Source organism: Electrona antarctica (assembly GCF_951216825.1).
Source record: "Electrona antarctica genome assembly, chromosome: 11".
In the NCBI taxonomy this organism is placed as follows: Eukaryota; Metazoa; Chordata; class Actinopteri; order Myctophiformes; family Myctophidae; genus Electrona; species Electrona antarctica.
Window position 1 is genome coordinate 38,078,217 of NC_136792.1, and position 17,028 is coordinate 38,095,244.

The 17,028-nt window shown below is 40.8% G+C and overlaps 1 protein-coding gene across 1 annotated transcript in view; it reads left to right on the plus strand.

Moving 5' to 3' along the window:
* Positions 1-17,028, plus strand: part of map4k1 (mitogen-activated protein kinase kinase kinase kinase 1) — a 36,909-nt gene that overhangs the window by 4,978 nt on the left and 14,903 nt on the right. The window contains exons 2-15 of the mRNA XM_079513845.1: positions 7,261-7,318; positions 8,237-8,327; positions 9,104-9,168; positions 9,305-9,360; positions 10,215-10,262; positions 11,102-11,144; positions 11,308-11,380; positions 11,644-11,775; positions 12,736-12,795; positions 13,933-14,014; positions 14,133-14,249; positions 14,960-15,041; positions 15,817-15,860; positions 16,672-16,743. Coding sequence (XP_079369971.1) covers positions 7,261-7,318; positions 8,237-8,327; positions 9,104-9,168; positions 9,305-9,360; positions 10,215-10,262; positions 11,102-11,144; positions 11,308-11,380; positions 11,644-11,775; positions 12,736-12,795; positions 13,933-14,014; positions 14,133-14,249; positions 14,960-15,041; positions 15,817-15,860; positions 16,672-16,743 — 1,023 coding nt within the window. The remainder of the gene's footprint in view (positions 1-7,260; positions 7,319-8,236; positions 8,328-9,103; positions 9,169-9,304; positions 9,361-10,214; positions 10,263-11,101; positions 11,145-11,307; positions 11,381-11,643; positions 11,776-12,735; positions 12,796-13,932; positions 14,015-14,132; positions 14,250-14,959; positions 15,042-15,816; positions 15,861-16,671; positions 16,744-17,028) is intronic.

A 17,028-nucleotide genomic window follows, 5' to 3' on the forward strand; every position in this document is an offset into this window, starting at 1 on the left:
GAACCAGATGAGCTACAAATGCAAACATTGTGTCTATGTCATGTTTTTTGACCATTACAAACACATTGGAATGCTTATAATTATGATTGAGTGTGTCTGGAACCTTAATTTGCATATTTACAAGATGGCACTAAGTGAAAACGAGTGAACTTTTGACATTTTTGACAAACTTAAAAAGCATTAGAACACATTGAAATGCTCCGATTTATGAGTACATCTATCCAGAAAATTCTAATATATATGTTTTTATATATATGGCCACTATACCCAAAAAACGTATTCAACATTTTCACCCAGAACACCTTTAGGAACAGCCTAAAAAAAGCAACCTTTGTATGTTACACATTTAATTTATTTAAAACAATACAAAATGAAAGTAATGGAGTTCAGTACATTCCTATTGATAGAGTATGAGTAGGAGTATGACCAACTAACTTCACACTCTGCATGCACGTTGCTGCTGACCCCAGCACAGGGACATTTATATGTCCGGTGTCGAGTTGATTGGATAGGCGGTTGTCCAGAACTACTTACAGTATATATGCCCATGCATGGGTATGGGCGTATCAGTATAGTGTAGTGTGTAGTGCAGTGTTAGTGTAGTCATATATGGAGATCCGGTTGTCCAGAACCGCTGATTCAAACTACCTACAGTATATACACCCAGTCACCCATACATAGATATTGGCATATCAGTATAGTATAGTATAGTATAGTATAGTATAGTATAGTATAGTATAGTATAGTATAGTATAGTATAGTATATAGTATAGCATAGGCTATAGCATAGTACCAGTAAGTCTGAGGGCGAGAAGCGACCTCACCCTAACGGGCTGCATTAATAAGGATGGGGAAGGATCAACATATGGAATGTCAGAACAGTTTCTGACATACAGTATATCCATATGGAGATCTAAGGGTTGGGGTCAGTTGTAGAGTTGCTGGCCAATATTGATGACATCAGGGATCTCCATCCCTGATGATTTCACGTTATGTCACTCACAAGACCTGGGCAATATGGGGGCTTTCCCCATGTATGGGGATTTTGAGTGATACACTGACTGACTGACGGAAAATGCGCAATTTCATAGTAAATGCGACCTGTGGTCGCAATAATATAGTATAGGCATACAGTATATGGAGATCAGGTTGTCCAGAACTGCTGATCCAAACGATATGCCCCTCCCTGATGACAGGAGGAACTGTGGAAATCTTGCTGCATTGTGACCGATGGTGAGTGACTACGTCGGCCCCCTTCAGTTTTTACATACCAGGTGGACATTGGGTTTGATGATGTCATCATCTACATGCTAAACAGACACACACCTTGGCACCATGGGCAACGCAGTTAGAATCATGCTTTTTGTATTCAGAACTATCCAGTCACAACTGCTTACAGAAGCTTGCGTTGATGGGGGTGGACCATGGTTTGATGGCATGGATCTCAGACTATCTCTCGGGCAGACCGCAGTATGTGAGACTGCAGGGTTGTCTGTTCGGAGGTGCTGGTGAACATCACGGGCGCTCCCCAGGGCACAGTGCTGTCACCTGTTCACCCTATAAACATCTCACTTCCACTTCAACTACAAGACATGTCAGTTGTCACCTGCATCTCAGGTAACAACACTGTTGAGCACGCATGGTTACGGAAGTTGTGCACTGGAGCAAGGCAAATAGCCTCTGGCTCAATGCTAGCAAGACCAAGAAGATGGTGGTGGACTATGGCACGACCAAGAGTGTACCTCCGGTTCCCAGCAACATATTAAGGTAGTGGAGAATGTAGACAACTACAAGTTTCTAGGAGTGCACCTGAACAGGTCGTTGGACTGGTCTGACTACTCTGGTCTTCTGTTCTTCTCAAGAAGGCTCAGATCTTTTAGTGTGTGCAACAGGATGCTGCAAATGGCTGGTGAGGAAGGCGTTTTATGTGGCGGCCATATTGGATTTGGCCGCCATGGCGACCCCGAAGGTAACTGGCTCGGGTTCCCTAGCTAAATCATTAGAGCAGGACTACATCTGGGCCAAATTTAGTCCTTTTAATATTGATTGGCGCAGAAAAATCCATACGGCCTGTGACTATTGCTGAAATCTTGTCCATATACAGTAGGTGATTATGGTCATTAAAACTAATTATAATTGTTCAACATATGCAAGTTAGCATCCGGCGGTTTCTACATGCTGGGGACCCATACGTACTATAAAACTTTGGTGTACTCAACATGTCTGGGTTCACATGGGACTCTATGGGCTGGCAAATAGACTGACTAACTGCACTTGAGCTGGGGGGGGGGGGGGGGGGGGGGTGATGTGCAAATGTCATGCTGTGACACTTTGTGGTACTTGTATAAATGTTTCATACCATATGTTGTAATAATTCTGACCTTTAGTGCATTTATTTTTAGTCTTGTCCATTTTTTGCATTATTCCAATTTAGGGGGCGTGGTAACATTTTGATAGATTTTCAGCCATTTTGGGCCAAGGTGGGCCGCTTTTCTTTTCTACCTTTCATTACCCAGTAGGTTGTGAAATTTTTTATGTATGAAACATAAGCTTTTGGCTACATTCTCTATGTGTATGTTTCATTGTGCTAGGTGCCAATCACTTAAGTTGAAGCGTTTTCTTTAACAAATTTGCTACATTTCATGATCTAGATTCACATATGAGTAAACTAAGGCACCAATACTTGTTTCAGATGTTAGGTACCGTATATGTATTTATGACATTTGAGAAAGATTTGGTGTTGCCAAAATCAATATAACACATTTTACAAGCAAAAACAGCAGCACAAGATTTTCGTTTTTTGGTTATACACTTGTATATACATTTCTGGCTTGTGACAAAATACTGCAGGATATTATGCGGAGAACTTTTAACCCAGAGTCCAGAAGGGTATTGTCTATGGAAATATGCATTGAAATCGTAGTGCCAAAGACGCGGGAACGAAACCGAACAAAAAGGGACCTCGCAGCACGGCCTATAAGAAACATCCACAAGATAAAATCCTTTCTTTCTTCTAGTAGACTGTTGGGAATGCTTTGGTATACTCTCGTTTAGATTACTGTAATGCTCTGTACTCCGAACTCAACCAAAACTTGATACATCGCCTGCAATTGGTCCAGAATGCGGCGGCTAGGCTTATTACTGGTACCAGGAGATTTGACCACATAACACCTGTGTTGGCTGAACTCCACTGGTTGCCAGTCTCGTTCAGGATCGATTTTAAGATTTTATTATTAACTTTTAAAGCTCTTAATGGTCTTGCGCCCACCTATTTATGTACAATGATTGAATACTATGTACCTTCACGTACCCTTAGATCATCTGGTCTGGGTCTACTAAAGGAGAGTCACAAGGCTAAATTGATGACCAAAGGTGATCGAGCTTTTGTTGTTAGGGCCCCTAGGCTCTGGAACAACCTACCAGAAGAACTGAGGCTAACCAGTTCCTTAACGAGTTATCTATACAGGTTGGCCTTTTTACCTCCTTAAGTCATTTCCGGTATTATTGCTTATTTGTATTTTCTATCACTATTATTATTTTGTTATTACATTATTGTTACATTTTGATGTTTTATATTGTTTTGATTGTTCAAGCACTTTGTAACTTGGTTTAAAAAAGTGCTATATAAATAAAGTTGTATTATTATTATTATTATTAAGATGGGACCTAGAAAGATGCATGGCTGCAAGCTACTATAGCTGTGAAAAGCACATATTTTGAGGCTAAACTGATTCTTTATGCAAGAAAGAGGAAGAGAGGCCTGGGCCATGGCTCGGTGGTCCAGGCGCCTTTGCTGGTAGTCCAGTCTGGCAGTGTGCCGCGGGTTCGACTCCCGATCCCGACGGCCTTCACTGCATGTCTTCCCCCCCATCTCTCTCCCCATTTCCTGTCAGCCTACTGTCTGTCCCTCCATAAAATATGTAAAATAAAGGCGAACGCCACATAAAAAAGAGGAAGTGAAAGTTTAAGTTTTGAATTCCCTCTCTCTGTGTGTCACAGACGTGCGTGTGTGTGTGTGTGTGTGTGTGTGTGTGTGTGTGTGTGTGTGTGTGTGTGTGTGTGTGCCCATGCGTGCGTGCACGTGCTTGCCCGTGCACACGTGTGTCAGTGTGTGTGTGAGAGAGAGAGAGAGAGAGAATAATGAAAAGTCCACTTTAAAAAGAAGCTTGAAGACAGAGATAAGAAAACAGGTGCTCACCTGAGATAAAGAAGTTAAAAATGGTTGAAATGATCAAAGTATCTCCTGGATCAGACAGGATAAAACAGAGGATCCAGGCACTCAAACTGCCTTTGTTATAACAAGGCAAATGCCAACATGTTTTAACCTACAGAGGTCTTCGTCCTAATGAATATAGGTCTTAACATGTTGGCCTTTGCCTTGTTACAATAAAGGCTGCTTAATCTACTGTACATTTGGGTGTCTGTTTTATAATAAATGAAGCTGACTTTGTTATATTGAACTTAAGCGTGTCATGTCTGAGGTCGTTCGGCGTCCGGTATGGCACGCAATGGTAAATAATAAATTGTGTTGTTTGGCTTATCAAATTCAATACTACTTTTCAATGAAACAGCTCAAACCCCTTCCCCTGTTATACTTGCACACCTCTTCGTGTGTCCTTCCACATCACAGATTAGAGGAAATATAGGGCTCGATCCACCTCTCATTGTGTCAAGTTAAATTATGTCATCTCTGCAGTAACCTTGGTTTGTACAGACTGGGAGAAACTGTACTGACTTCACAATTCACACAAACACAAATCATCTTGTCTTCCTGTACCGATTTTTCTAGATAAAAGCTGAAGATAACTTATGAACTTAATGTTAACATGTCACATGCTTTTCTTTCATTGCCAGTGATAATATTGTAAAACACTGTATCTTTTGTTAGTGATGAATTGTAACGGGGGGAATGGATTTAAAAGCCATGTGGCTGTCAATTTAGTCACTACAGTATAGCGAGCTTGATTGTAGTTTATGTCAGTAGATGCTGACTGTGTAATTGGTTGACGCTTTTGCCTGAATTCTTTATCACTCACTCTGTCAACCCCCCCGTCCCCCTGTCGTTGTCATCACCACAGCACCCTACTTGAAATGTATTCCCACGGCCTCGTTGTTGTTTTCACTGGTCCACAGTTTCCAAAACTACAGATGAGCTAGTGTTCATGTCTTGACTGTCTTTAGCTTGTCCCACAGTATACTGTAGGCTTTTTGTACACATGTAGGCAGACCATGTGCATTTCAATAGCTCAGTATGTGAGGTCACTGACCTTATTTTTTTCTTGAAAGGTGCGTGCGTGCGTGCGTGCGTGCGTGCGTGCGTGCGTGCGTGCGTGCGTGCGTGCGTGTGTGTGTCTGTGTGCACAAATACTGTATGTATGTTATATAATAGTAGATCTGTCTGAGCCTAACTTTTAGAGGGTCCAGTGACATCACTGTATGTGGAAACCAGACATTTCCATGTCAGAGTGAGTGTTTTTGCTTGATTGTGCGGGGGCTTCAGTGACCCCTGTGTACAAAAACAGGCTAGTCACAGGCAGTGAGACTGTGAGAGTCAGACATATGATTGAATGGAGTTTCCGTTGTCATTCTTTCCATGGTTATTGTCTTGCAAGCTTGTGTGTATACTAGTATAGCCTAGTAGTTGCAGTATGACTGTATTTGCCTTCTCAAAAGTACACATTAATTTGGCTGATATTTTCCTCGGCTTCAGATAATTTCATTGTTGACATTGTTGACTGTGGGCTATTTTAGAGTCACAGCACATATGTTGCTATATAGCACCATAATCATTTTGAAAGTTTTTCAGAAAACGTAGGTTAGACTTAGGAGTCGGACCTCCACAACCAGGCAAGTTATGTGCTGTAGAGTGTAGACTACGTCAGGGGTACTCAATGTTTTGGGCTGGGGACGCTGCTTTGGCCATGTCTCGCGACTCCCGCCCCACCCCCCTCCCTGCCCCCAATACAAATTGACTGCTACAATAACCTTAATAATAGAGAAAATACATCATAAATAAATACTGATACTGGTACTTTAAGGAAAAGAAAGACGGGTACAGCAAACAGTCTTAAGAAACAGTTTGCACACAGTTATTTACCACAGCAGCAGTCTGACAGACAGACAGACAGACAGGCCTTCATCAGTGTTTACCTGATTGTCAGCAGAACGCTGACAAAGCCTGAGGGGCCAAAACCGAAACGTGTCTGTTTGTGAGACAGTAAGAATGCTGCTGTGGTCAAAAAAAATGGAGAAAAAAAAATGAAGACATTTTATTTTGTGAGTGCAGGCTGTTTCTTCTACAAAATTGTTGTCATATTGCCAGGTGAAACATCCTCTGTTACTAGAGACACAGCTGTTATATAATGCTGCTTCTGATCAAAGTCTTCTAATTCTCACCTGCATTTTACTTGGCAAAAACCCTAAATTAAACATTAACAAACAATTTAGACCTAACCCTAGCTTGAAATTGAGATAATAGCAATGATCATGAATCATGATCAAAAATGAAGTTTGCAGCTTGACCGTGGTCCTAGGCTGAACTCTCTATTGGTAGGTCCACTGCAATGTATTCTAATGCACCCTACTGTTTGGTTTTGCATTGGGACCTTTACAGTGAGATCAGGAAAACAACTTTTTACATGGTTCTAAAATATCGTGATTTAAGTAAACAGGGTGTGATGTCACAGGCTGAACACAATCAACCTCAGACAGACATGACTGCTGCACCATGTTTGATGTTTGCCCTAATCAGTGTTTCTGTTTATGATTTTCACTAATTCTGGGGAATTAATCATAGGGAATAGGGATGCTTATTATTACTTAAATATGATTCACCAAAATGTGGAACGCCCTACCAACAGTCATTAAGACATGCGCATCCCTTGACTCCTTCAAAACCGCTCTCAAAGGGCACCTACGGACAGCTGCAATTCGAAACTGGCCCCTATAGAATCTGAATCCCCACCATCCACCCCTTTTTCCCCTCACTGTATATGTTTCTTTTCCCTGTTTTACCTCCTTTATGATGAATTCCTGTTCTGTTTTTTGGCTATATAGAAGTGTCTATTTGTATGTCTCTAAATGTTTTGATGATTTGAACATGGTGGACCCTCTTGTAAACAAGTGTAATGCTTTATTGGGTCGTCCACTCACAGTTAACAGTCTTTGTATTGAGTTGTGCTTGAAATGTACTGTAATTCTGCAAAATGTTAATAAATATTTCAATCAATCAATCAATCAATCAATTGTGTATGCTTCCAGGCTCGTAACAAGCAGAATGGAGAACTGGCAGCCATCAAGGTCATTAAAATGGAACCAGGTGAGACTTGACTTTTCAACATCATACAGTATGTGAACACACTGTCATTGGATCATGACTAGATGGGAGACCATTTTTGGCCGACTTAATTCTCTCGTTCAATGCCCTCTTCAGATAGCCTACCCTAATTTTAACCACACCAAACGCATGAATAAACATAACCATACTATACTAATGTGCCTAAACACTCCAAATCCATGCATGAACTGAACTGTAATAATAATGCATAACCATAACCTAGAATGAATTTGCATCAACTTGGAAAAAGCTTGGTTGTTGCTGCAAGAGGCTTGAATTGGACAAACAATGGCTGGCAGACAAACAAATGAGTGTTCATGCATTTGATGAATTGCTTAATTTAATGATGCATTAGAGAAAATGGTGTATCCTACAGCTATTTAAGTGAAACAGGACAGTAGCAATTTAAGTTAGCAGCAGCAGCCTCTTTCATGCATTATAATTTCCTCCCTTTGGCACATTACCATATTAATACAATTATTTGCGACTGAAACCATGCACGCATGAACGTGTGCTTGCGCGCGCACGCACCATGACGCACACACACAAACACACACACACACACACACACACACACACATACACACACACACACACACACACACACACACACACACACACACACACACACACACACACACACACACACACACACACACACACACACACACACACACACACACACACACACTCACACACTCACACACAGCGAGAGAGAATAAAATGTTCTGGTGATGTATTTGGTTTGAAAACAAGCTACAGTTCCAAAATAAACTACATGTATGTACAGTACAGTAAACATACCCCCCCCCCCCCCTCTCTGTGTCTCTCTCTCTCTCTCTCTCTCTCTCTCTCTCTCTCTCTCTCTCTCTCTCTCTCTCTCTCTCCCCTCTGACACAGAGGATGATTTCTCAATCATCCAACAGGAGATTGTCATAGTAAAAAGCTGCAAACACCACAACATAGTGGCATATTACGGCAGCTATATACAGTAAGTATAGTAAGCATGCACTGCCCTTTTCTATGCTTCTGCTTTCTGCTTTTCTTTTCATTTTCTTTCCCTACTTTTTCTCTTTCGATTCTATGTCACTCCCTTCACTGCTAATAGTTTTATATTATAACATAGCAGTGGTGGACTAAGTACTCACATTTATTATTTAAGTAAAAGTATCAATACCACAATGTAGAAATACTCTTTTACAAGAAAACGCCCTGTATGTATGCAACATTTACTTGAGTAAAAGCATAAAATTTATTTAAAATGCCAAAGACCTTGACCCTGTGATGTAGTGGATGTGTTGTGGGTTGATTATTTTGTGAATAGGATGAGGGGGAGGGAGGGTTTGTGAGTGCGTGCGTGCGTGCGTGCGTGCGTGCGTGCGTGCGTGCGTGCCAACATGTCCCATTTCAGGTGTTCAAAATGTATACAAAATCATTTGAAAATAGCAGATCTACAAGCTCACAACCCGACACGTTGTGAGCTTGTAGATAGGCTATTTTCAAATAGCCAAAGTATATAGGGATGAATTGTTAATGCATGTTTTGTAATAATAATAAAGATCTACAAAGTAACAGTACAGTACAGTACAGTACAGTACAGTACAGTACAGTACAGTACAGTACAGTACAGTACAGTACAGTACAGTACAGTACAGTACAGTACAGTGGCCACCTGGATGGCGTGGCGTGGCGCTAGAGTGAGGAATAGTGGAGTACTGAAAATTTTAAATCCTGTAAAGTAAACTCTGCCTCTTTGTGTCTCTCTAGAGCCTATAAGCTGTGGATTTGCATGGAGTTCTGTGGCGGAGGCTCCCTCCAGGACATTTACAATGGTGAGTATGTGTGTGTATATGTATGTGCATCCATGTGCAGTTGTGCACACATCTATATTTAATGATGAAAGTCTGTAGGTTTTGTGGACTATGAATCTATAATCTCTCTGTTATGTGCACGGCCCCCCTCCCACAGTGACGGGTCCCTTTACTGAGCCACAGATAGCCTACATATGCAGGGAGATGCTGCAGGTATGTTTACACCATTTACTAATATTATATAGGTACAAAAATATTACTACTCAAATTGTACAATAAATCCACTTCTCAGTGGTCCTTCATTGTCTTCATTGTCTTCCCCCCTGTGCACCTATAGGCCTATCTCACAGCCCCCTTTCCACGCCCCCTTCCGGTAGCTAGTGGTGTCATTTAACATTAGCATTTACACGTTTTTTTCTCTGGAGAATCTAAGTACATTTCCTAATGTAAAAATGTGACAGACCAATATTATTATGAAGCAAACAAGATGGTAAATCAGCTCGAACAGATAGAACAAACCTTACCTTGAGAAAACAAAAGTTGTAGACTTCTTAAATGACCTCTGTTAACATGTAGCCTAGTGTCTATGGAGTGACGTCACGCTATCACCACTAGCTCCGAAAGGGGGCGTGGAAAGGGGGCGGGGAAATTCTGTGAGATAGGCTTATTCCGTAACGGAGATAGATTTAGATTATTATGGTGACATCAATAAAGGCTGAAATCAATAAAGGCTCATCTTGGGGATTCAGTTGGATTTCACTCTGTCAATATATTTCACAGGAGAAGCACATTCAGTGCATGTGGATATTAACTGCACTGATTGCAGCAGCACTTGAGGGCTCTGTGTGATGTTATAATGTTTAACCATTGTAAACTTGGTGTCCCCATATTGGCCATGCATTAGACAAAACAGTTCAAAAGTTTGCAAACTTTTTTGCAGACAAAAATAGTAGATTTACAAGCTTAAAAGCCACAAGCTTGTAGATTGTCTATATTCTCACTATTTTTTTAATCTTTTGAAATGATAAAATAGGGCTTAAGTGGTTATTGGTATTATGTCTGTACAGGGTCTGGACTACCTCCATCGACAGAAGAAGATCCACAGAGACATCAAGGTGAGGGGAGAGACAACATGGTCTGATTTATGTGAAAATAGAGGCTTGTTAGCTTGTAGATATAACTATTTAGAAGCTATTTTCAATGAGTATACATTTTAGGTGTAAGTGTTACTTTTACTTAAAATATTTGTCACATACATTGCTGCATGCGGAATTTGTTCAACACATTTGACCCATCTCTTGGAGCGGTGAGTTGCAGCACGCTCAGGAATAATTTGTAGTTGATAAAAAAAAACCCAATCTAACCCTTGATGCTGAGTGCCAAGCAAGGGTTCCATTTTACAGTCTTTGGTATGACCCTGCCGGGGATCGAACCCCGACCTCCCAGGAGTCCCAGCATCAGGGCCGACAGCGCCGGACACTCTAACCGCAAGGCCACTGAGCTGTAACACTAACAAGGGTCTCACCTCACGTCTCTCCAGCATTCAGAAAACAGAAGTAAACAGAAAATAAATGTTCTGGTGTGTTACAAATTTCATCCAGTCAAGAGAGAAACCCCCACAAAGATAATTCATCAGCTGGTACGTGTCCCATTTCCAATATCGGCTGCTCATTTATCGGTTCTCTTCCAATTTAGCTCATATCCTGTATGAGTTCTCAATCCTGATTGGATGAAATTGACAAATGTATTAGCGGTGGAGAGATGGAGAGACCCTTGTTACAACAAATACTATAGAGAAACTTAACATATTATTTTGTTTTATTGTTCACTTCAGCACCTGTAATGTTGCTTTAGATTTAGACAGAGACACCATAGACTTATAGATATCATCACTGCCACTTATGCATACAGTAGTAGTCTTACTGTAGACGTTTCCTCTCTCCTTTACTCACAGGGTGCCAACATCCTCCTCAACGATCAGGGACAGGTCAAACTAGGTAGGTGATAAAATGCTTAAATGTTGTCGACCAAGAATTACGTTTACTACTAAACGCACCACAACTACCACAGTTTATTTAATCTGTGGCACTGACATTTTATTTTGAAGGCCTATTGATGTGATTTATATATTTCGGTGTGCTCTCCGTTGTGTACATGTAGCCGACTTTGGAATCTCAGCCCAGATCACAGCCACTCTGGCACGGAGGAAGTCCTTCATTGGGACGCCATATTGGTGAGGCCAAAACATGCGCACAAAATGTATTTATTTGATGTTGTTTATGATATAAGCTAAGTTCAGAATGAAAATGAAAGAAATCAATGAATAAATCACTGCACAGTATAGATGGTTATAGTGCTTCGTCTAAGTTGGAATTTGATATTGATTGCTATATGTCATTCTGGCAGTACGTTATGTATGAAGGTGTGTGTGTGTATCCACATGCTCTGAGTGATCTGACTCTGAACATCATTTGTCCTCCCCCCCCCCACCCACAGGATGGCACCAGAAGTGGCAGCAGTGGAGATTAAGGGAGGTTATAATGAGCTGTGTGACATCTGGTCTGTGGGGATCACAGCTATAGAGTTAGCAGAGCTACAGCCCCCACTGTTTGACGTCCACCCACTACGGTATACATGCATTATACACACGCGCGCGCACACACACACACACACACACACACACACACACACACACACACACACACACACACACACACACACAAATGCACACGAATGTACAGTACCCACATGATCCCCATCCTTTCATTTCCAGTATATCATTAGACTTTGCCTTTATGTGTGCCTGATTCTGCGCGCGCACACACACACACACACACACACACACACACACACACACACACACACACACACACACACACACACACACACACACACACACACACAGCTGCAAGGCACTCTGTCTGGGCGTCACTATATCTGAACATTCATGCATACATGAATACATACATACTGTACAACACACGCTTGCTCCATCTTATCATTAACCACTGGGTTGAGCGGAGTGCCATTTACTTACATTTAGTACTGTTAAGTACAATTACAATGAGGTATTTGTACTTGTACTTGTACTTGAGTATTTTCCATTTCCAATACTTTTACTTCTACTCCACTATATTTCAGAGGCAAATATTATACTTTTTACTCCACTACATCCAAACAAGCGTCGCTACGACCACGTTGTGATCTTGTCAATCTGTTATTTTCTGCAAAAGCTTTATTCCCCACGATACGGATACTGGGGTTTAAGTGTTAAGTGTTATTTAACTTGCACACCGTTGTCGCACACCAAATATAGCCAATCTGCATCGCACTGTGATGCGTTGTGAGCTCTGTTAGTTTATGCACAATATGTCTTGGTATACATCAGGCATTAGAAAGAAATATTGAAACAAACCAGCCAACACAAATAAGCCTATGTATCGCACCAATGTTCAGGTATACTGCAGTAGAGACATACGTAAACTCACAAATGCATTTTCTCTCCCACCCCCCTTTCTCTCTCTCTCTCTCTCTCTCTCTCTTACTCTTTGTTTATCATTCATACGGTTCTTGTGTATCTTTTTCCAGTGTCCTGTTTCTCATGTCCAAGACTGGCTACCAGCCTCCTAAACTGGACAAATCCAAATGGTAAATGAAACCAATCAGTGTACTGTACATGTTAAGTGTTACACACTATATTTTATAAATACATGTTTTCAATCAATATTCATCAGTTATCTGACTGAAAAAATTAATCCATTGCAAGCATTTGTTTTGCATGAAAAACACTCCTTGGGCTAAAAACAGCTGTCATCACAAATGTGATGACCTGGAAAAGTGTCTAAAAATCCCTCACATGCTACTTAATGCAGAATAAAAATTTGCACACAATTTTTGAAGAAATATATTGGTATGGAATTTATTCTCAGATAAAAAATATATATATCCTGTGACTAAATCTGAAGAGCCGCACTATAAATTCAGGATGGCTTATTGTGGTGATTGTCTCTACTTTGGCCAAATAATGGAATAGCGTTCCTCAAATATAAAGTACAAAAGTCCTTCAAATGAACAATGTTGTTAAAAAAATATTAAAGAGAAAAATAAGCATGCATTGATTATCATCTGCAATCCAATTTTTACACTCATACATTTCAATTTCACTTCACCAGGCATTTCCTGGTTGTGCAGACTGTTCATGCTGCATTCGTTTATCATGGCCGGAGGTTGTTTGGTGATAGGGCTTATCATGCACATAGCAGAGCTGTGATTGGTCTACTTTTGAGGGGATACACATGATATCTGACTGTACAGTATACATATTACATTACAGACATTGGCCCTATCTTGGGCACGCCTTTCCCTTTATCCCCAACCTTTTTGCCATATTTTGCTATGTTGAAAAAACATTTTGAAATAGTTCAACTAGCGGCTAGTTACTAGCCGATCGACATGTTGTGAGCTTGTAGATCGGCTATTTGAACTATTTTAAAATGTTTTTCCAAATAGAAAAGAATGCAAAATACGTTTAGGGATAAGGGGTAAGGGCGCAAGATATCGCCCAATGAGTCAAACCCTGTTCTAGACAAAGAAGACATACAAATAAATTAAATGACAGAAACACAATGACAATAATCAAAAGATCTTTCCCCAGAAAGATTGCCAGATTATTTTCTATGTTGTTGCAAGCTCAGTACTAAATATAAAGATTGCAGTCTAAGGCTGTAAAGATCTTTTTGTTACATTGTGAAACATGTTTCAATGTTGTTTATCTTATACCTGTAGGTCTACCATGTTCTATAACTTTGTGAAGGCCATGTTGGTGAAGAACCCTAAGAAGAGGCCTAGTGCCTCCAAGATGCTCTCGGTGAGTACCACTTCGTCCAGATTATTATAAAACCTTTTTCTACTTCTGTGCAGTTGTCAGAATGATTATGGTATGTAAACAAATAACACTCTCCCTCTTGTCCACTCCCTCTCCACAGCACATGTTTGTGACTCAACAGCGTCTGAGGCAGGAGCTTACTCTGGACCTGCTGGAGAAATTGAGACACCCAGAGATATTGAAGGGCTGTTTGGTCCCAGAGGAAGAGGTGGAGGAGGTACCATACATTCCAAACACTCTAGTCTACAGCACTGGTTCCCAAACAGTGGGTCGGGACCCATTTGTGGGTCGCGGACACATTGTTATGGGTCCCCTTAGTTTTTATGGGACCCTACATTTGGTTTTTTATTATTATTATTTCAAAACATTTTGAAAAAACATTCCTAAAAAAGCTAAATGTTTTATGAATTAAAAGCAAATTCAAGTAATTTCATGAAGAAATAAAAGAAGAATGTGAAAAACTAAATTAGAAAACAAGTGTTTAAGAAGTGATGAAAATAGCTGATAGACAAGCTCACAATTCGCGCAAAGCGACACGTTGTGAGCTTGTAGATCGGCTATTTTCACTAGTTTGGGTCCCGGGCAAACATAAAATGTTTGGGAACCACTGCTCAATAGAATAGAATAGAATAGAATAAAATAGAATAGAAATGTATACATCGTATTGTCTCTATTTCACCTCATTGTCCAATAATTGGATCAACAAAATATATAATTTGGTTGAAACTCTCGTTTTTCACGATGAGGAATTATCCTACCATATCTTAACCTGCCCTTTTCCTGTAGCGTATGCAAAACTCTGAACTATATATTGGAGGGCGTCCAGCACCCATGTAACCTGACTCCGCCAGATGGGCGGAGTCAGGTTAGCACCCATGTGCAACTCTGTACTTATGGCTCAACATGTGTTCCTGTTATTGTTCCTAGGTGGCAGTCTCGGGATATCTGAAGAGAATCCAGTCTATAAACAAACACAACAAGGCAGAGAGGACCAACTCTGACATCAGCTGTAAGACAAGAGGTATGCAGATACTTTACCAACCATGACGAACAGTTCAGTCAGACAACTCACAAATAGATTTACCGATATTTATTACAGAATGAGTAATGAGTGTGCATATGATATTTGACTTGGCGTTCGGCTCTGCTGGATTTCTCCCTGCTCGGCAAGATTAAGCAACAACATAAAACATTAAGAGCAGGGAGATAGATATACAATAACCCCCCATGGGGAACATAAATAGCAGAGCCCACCGGTGGTGCTGGGGTGGTGGTGGGAAAAAACATCACATACAACCAGGGACCATATGCAGAGGAAGGTAGGAAGAGCATGCAGACTGGTGAGCTTAAGTAGCCCGCCCAGTTGGTCAGCTGACTGTCGCATCGGCGAATGACGTGAGGGACTTGCACTCACTTGTACACCCACATAGTAATGCAGCATGTTAACCCCTTGAGTATAGTATGCGCCTTTGAGCATGGCATGAACCCCCTCGAGTGTGTCTGACTGAACTAACTCCGCAAGCTACGTCTCATTTCCTGTTCACATCTGTGTGAACTTACCAATATCTCCCACATAACTAACAAGACACAGTATACACAATGTTGCACTCATAATATTGTCCTTGACCGAAAGTACATTTGATTTCACTCACCAAGTACGAGATACAGTTTGTCTATATTTAATGGCTTCTTCGACCAAAATAACCCGTTTTGTTATATGAAAGAGATATTTATAGTTTTTTTTGTGTATTAATCTTTGATTATTCTTTTTATTTGGTGCTCAGTTGAACAGATCTACACCCAAAGGCCAGTAAAGAAGGATTCAACAGTAAGTTTGTGTACGGGCTGGAGCAGACTGAAAATGTTCAATGTTAAATAAAATGCATATTCTTCATCATATTATCAGTGTGACTTACATAATAAAATGCATGCAAATGAAATTATATTAAAAGTACTAGTCTTGACTGTTTTTACTCTCTCCTTATTGTCTGCAGTTACTGCCATCTTCAAGATCTGACAGGTCTGACAAAAGTCCTCTCTTTTCTGCTTAGATAATATCACAGTGTGATGAAAGTGATTCATAATAATTAATAATCAGCATGACTAGAATGAACAATCTGATTCTGAACAAGTACTTTTTCTCTTTTGTCTGTTGTCTCAAACTGGATCTCTCTCTCTCTCTCTCTCTCTCTCTCTCTCTCTCTCTCTCTCTCTCTCTCTCTCTCTCTCTCTCTCTCTCTCTCCCCCCCACACCCCCTTCCTCCACCCCCAGAGACCAGAACACAGATTCTGATGATGACTATGATGACGTAGACGTGTAAGGATACTACACTCTTATTTGCACATTAATCACAGTTGATCTATTTACTGTGTGTGTGTGCATGTGTGCGTGCATGCGTGCGTGCGTGCATGCGTGCGTGCGTGCGTGCGTGCGTGCGTGCGTGCGTGCGTGTGCGTGCGTGCGTGCGTGTATACATTGATTAAGAGTGTTTGGACTCCACGACTGACTTTGAGGCTTTGTTTTCACCATTTATCACATCTCTTCTCTTCAGATCTACATTGCGTGCCTCCAGGTAAGCTGCTTCAGCTACAAACCAGCATCTCATACATATTACTGTTTTTCTTTTTACATTATGAAGACAACCCCATCTCTGTATCTTAACAGTGAAACGATACCAGCTGATGGCATCCCACCCCCACTTCCTCCAAAGGTACCGCGAAAGCAGCTCTATTAACTCTTAATACTACAAAGCAGGCATATGAAGCACTCATCTACATCTCCTCTTTATGACTGCAAAATAGATTACTATACAAGTATACATGATCAAAGTATTAAGCTGGACATAACGAATCAGTCCATTTAAAAGGAGGCTGTTCTAATATTATGCAGGCTCGATCACAACGATTACAAAATAAGTAACTCCTGAGTGTGTACAAAATAAATTGAACCAAATGGAACCAGGGAGGCTCCCCTCCCCACTTTCCATTTGTGAACG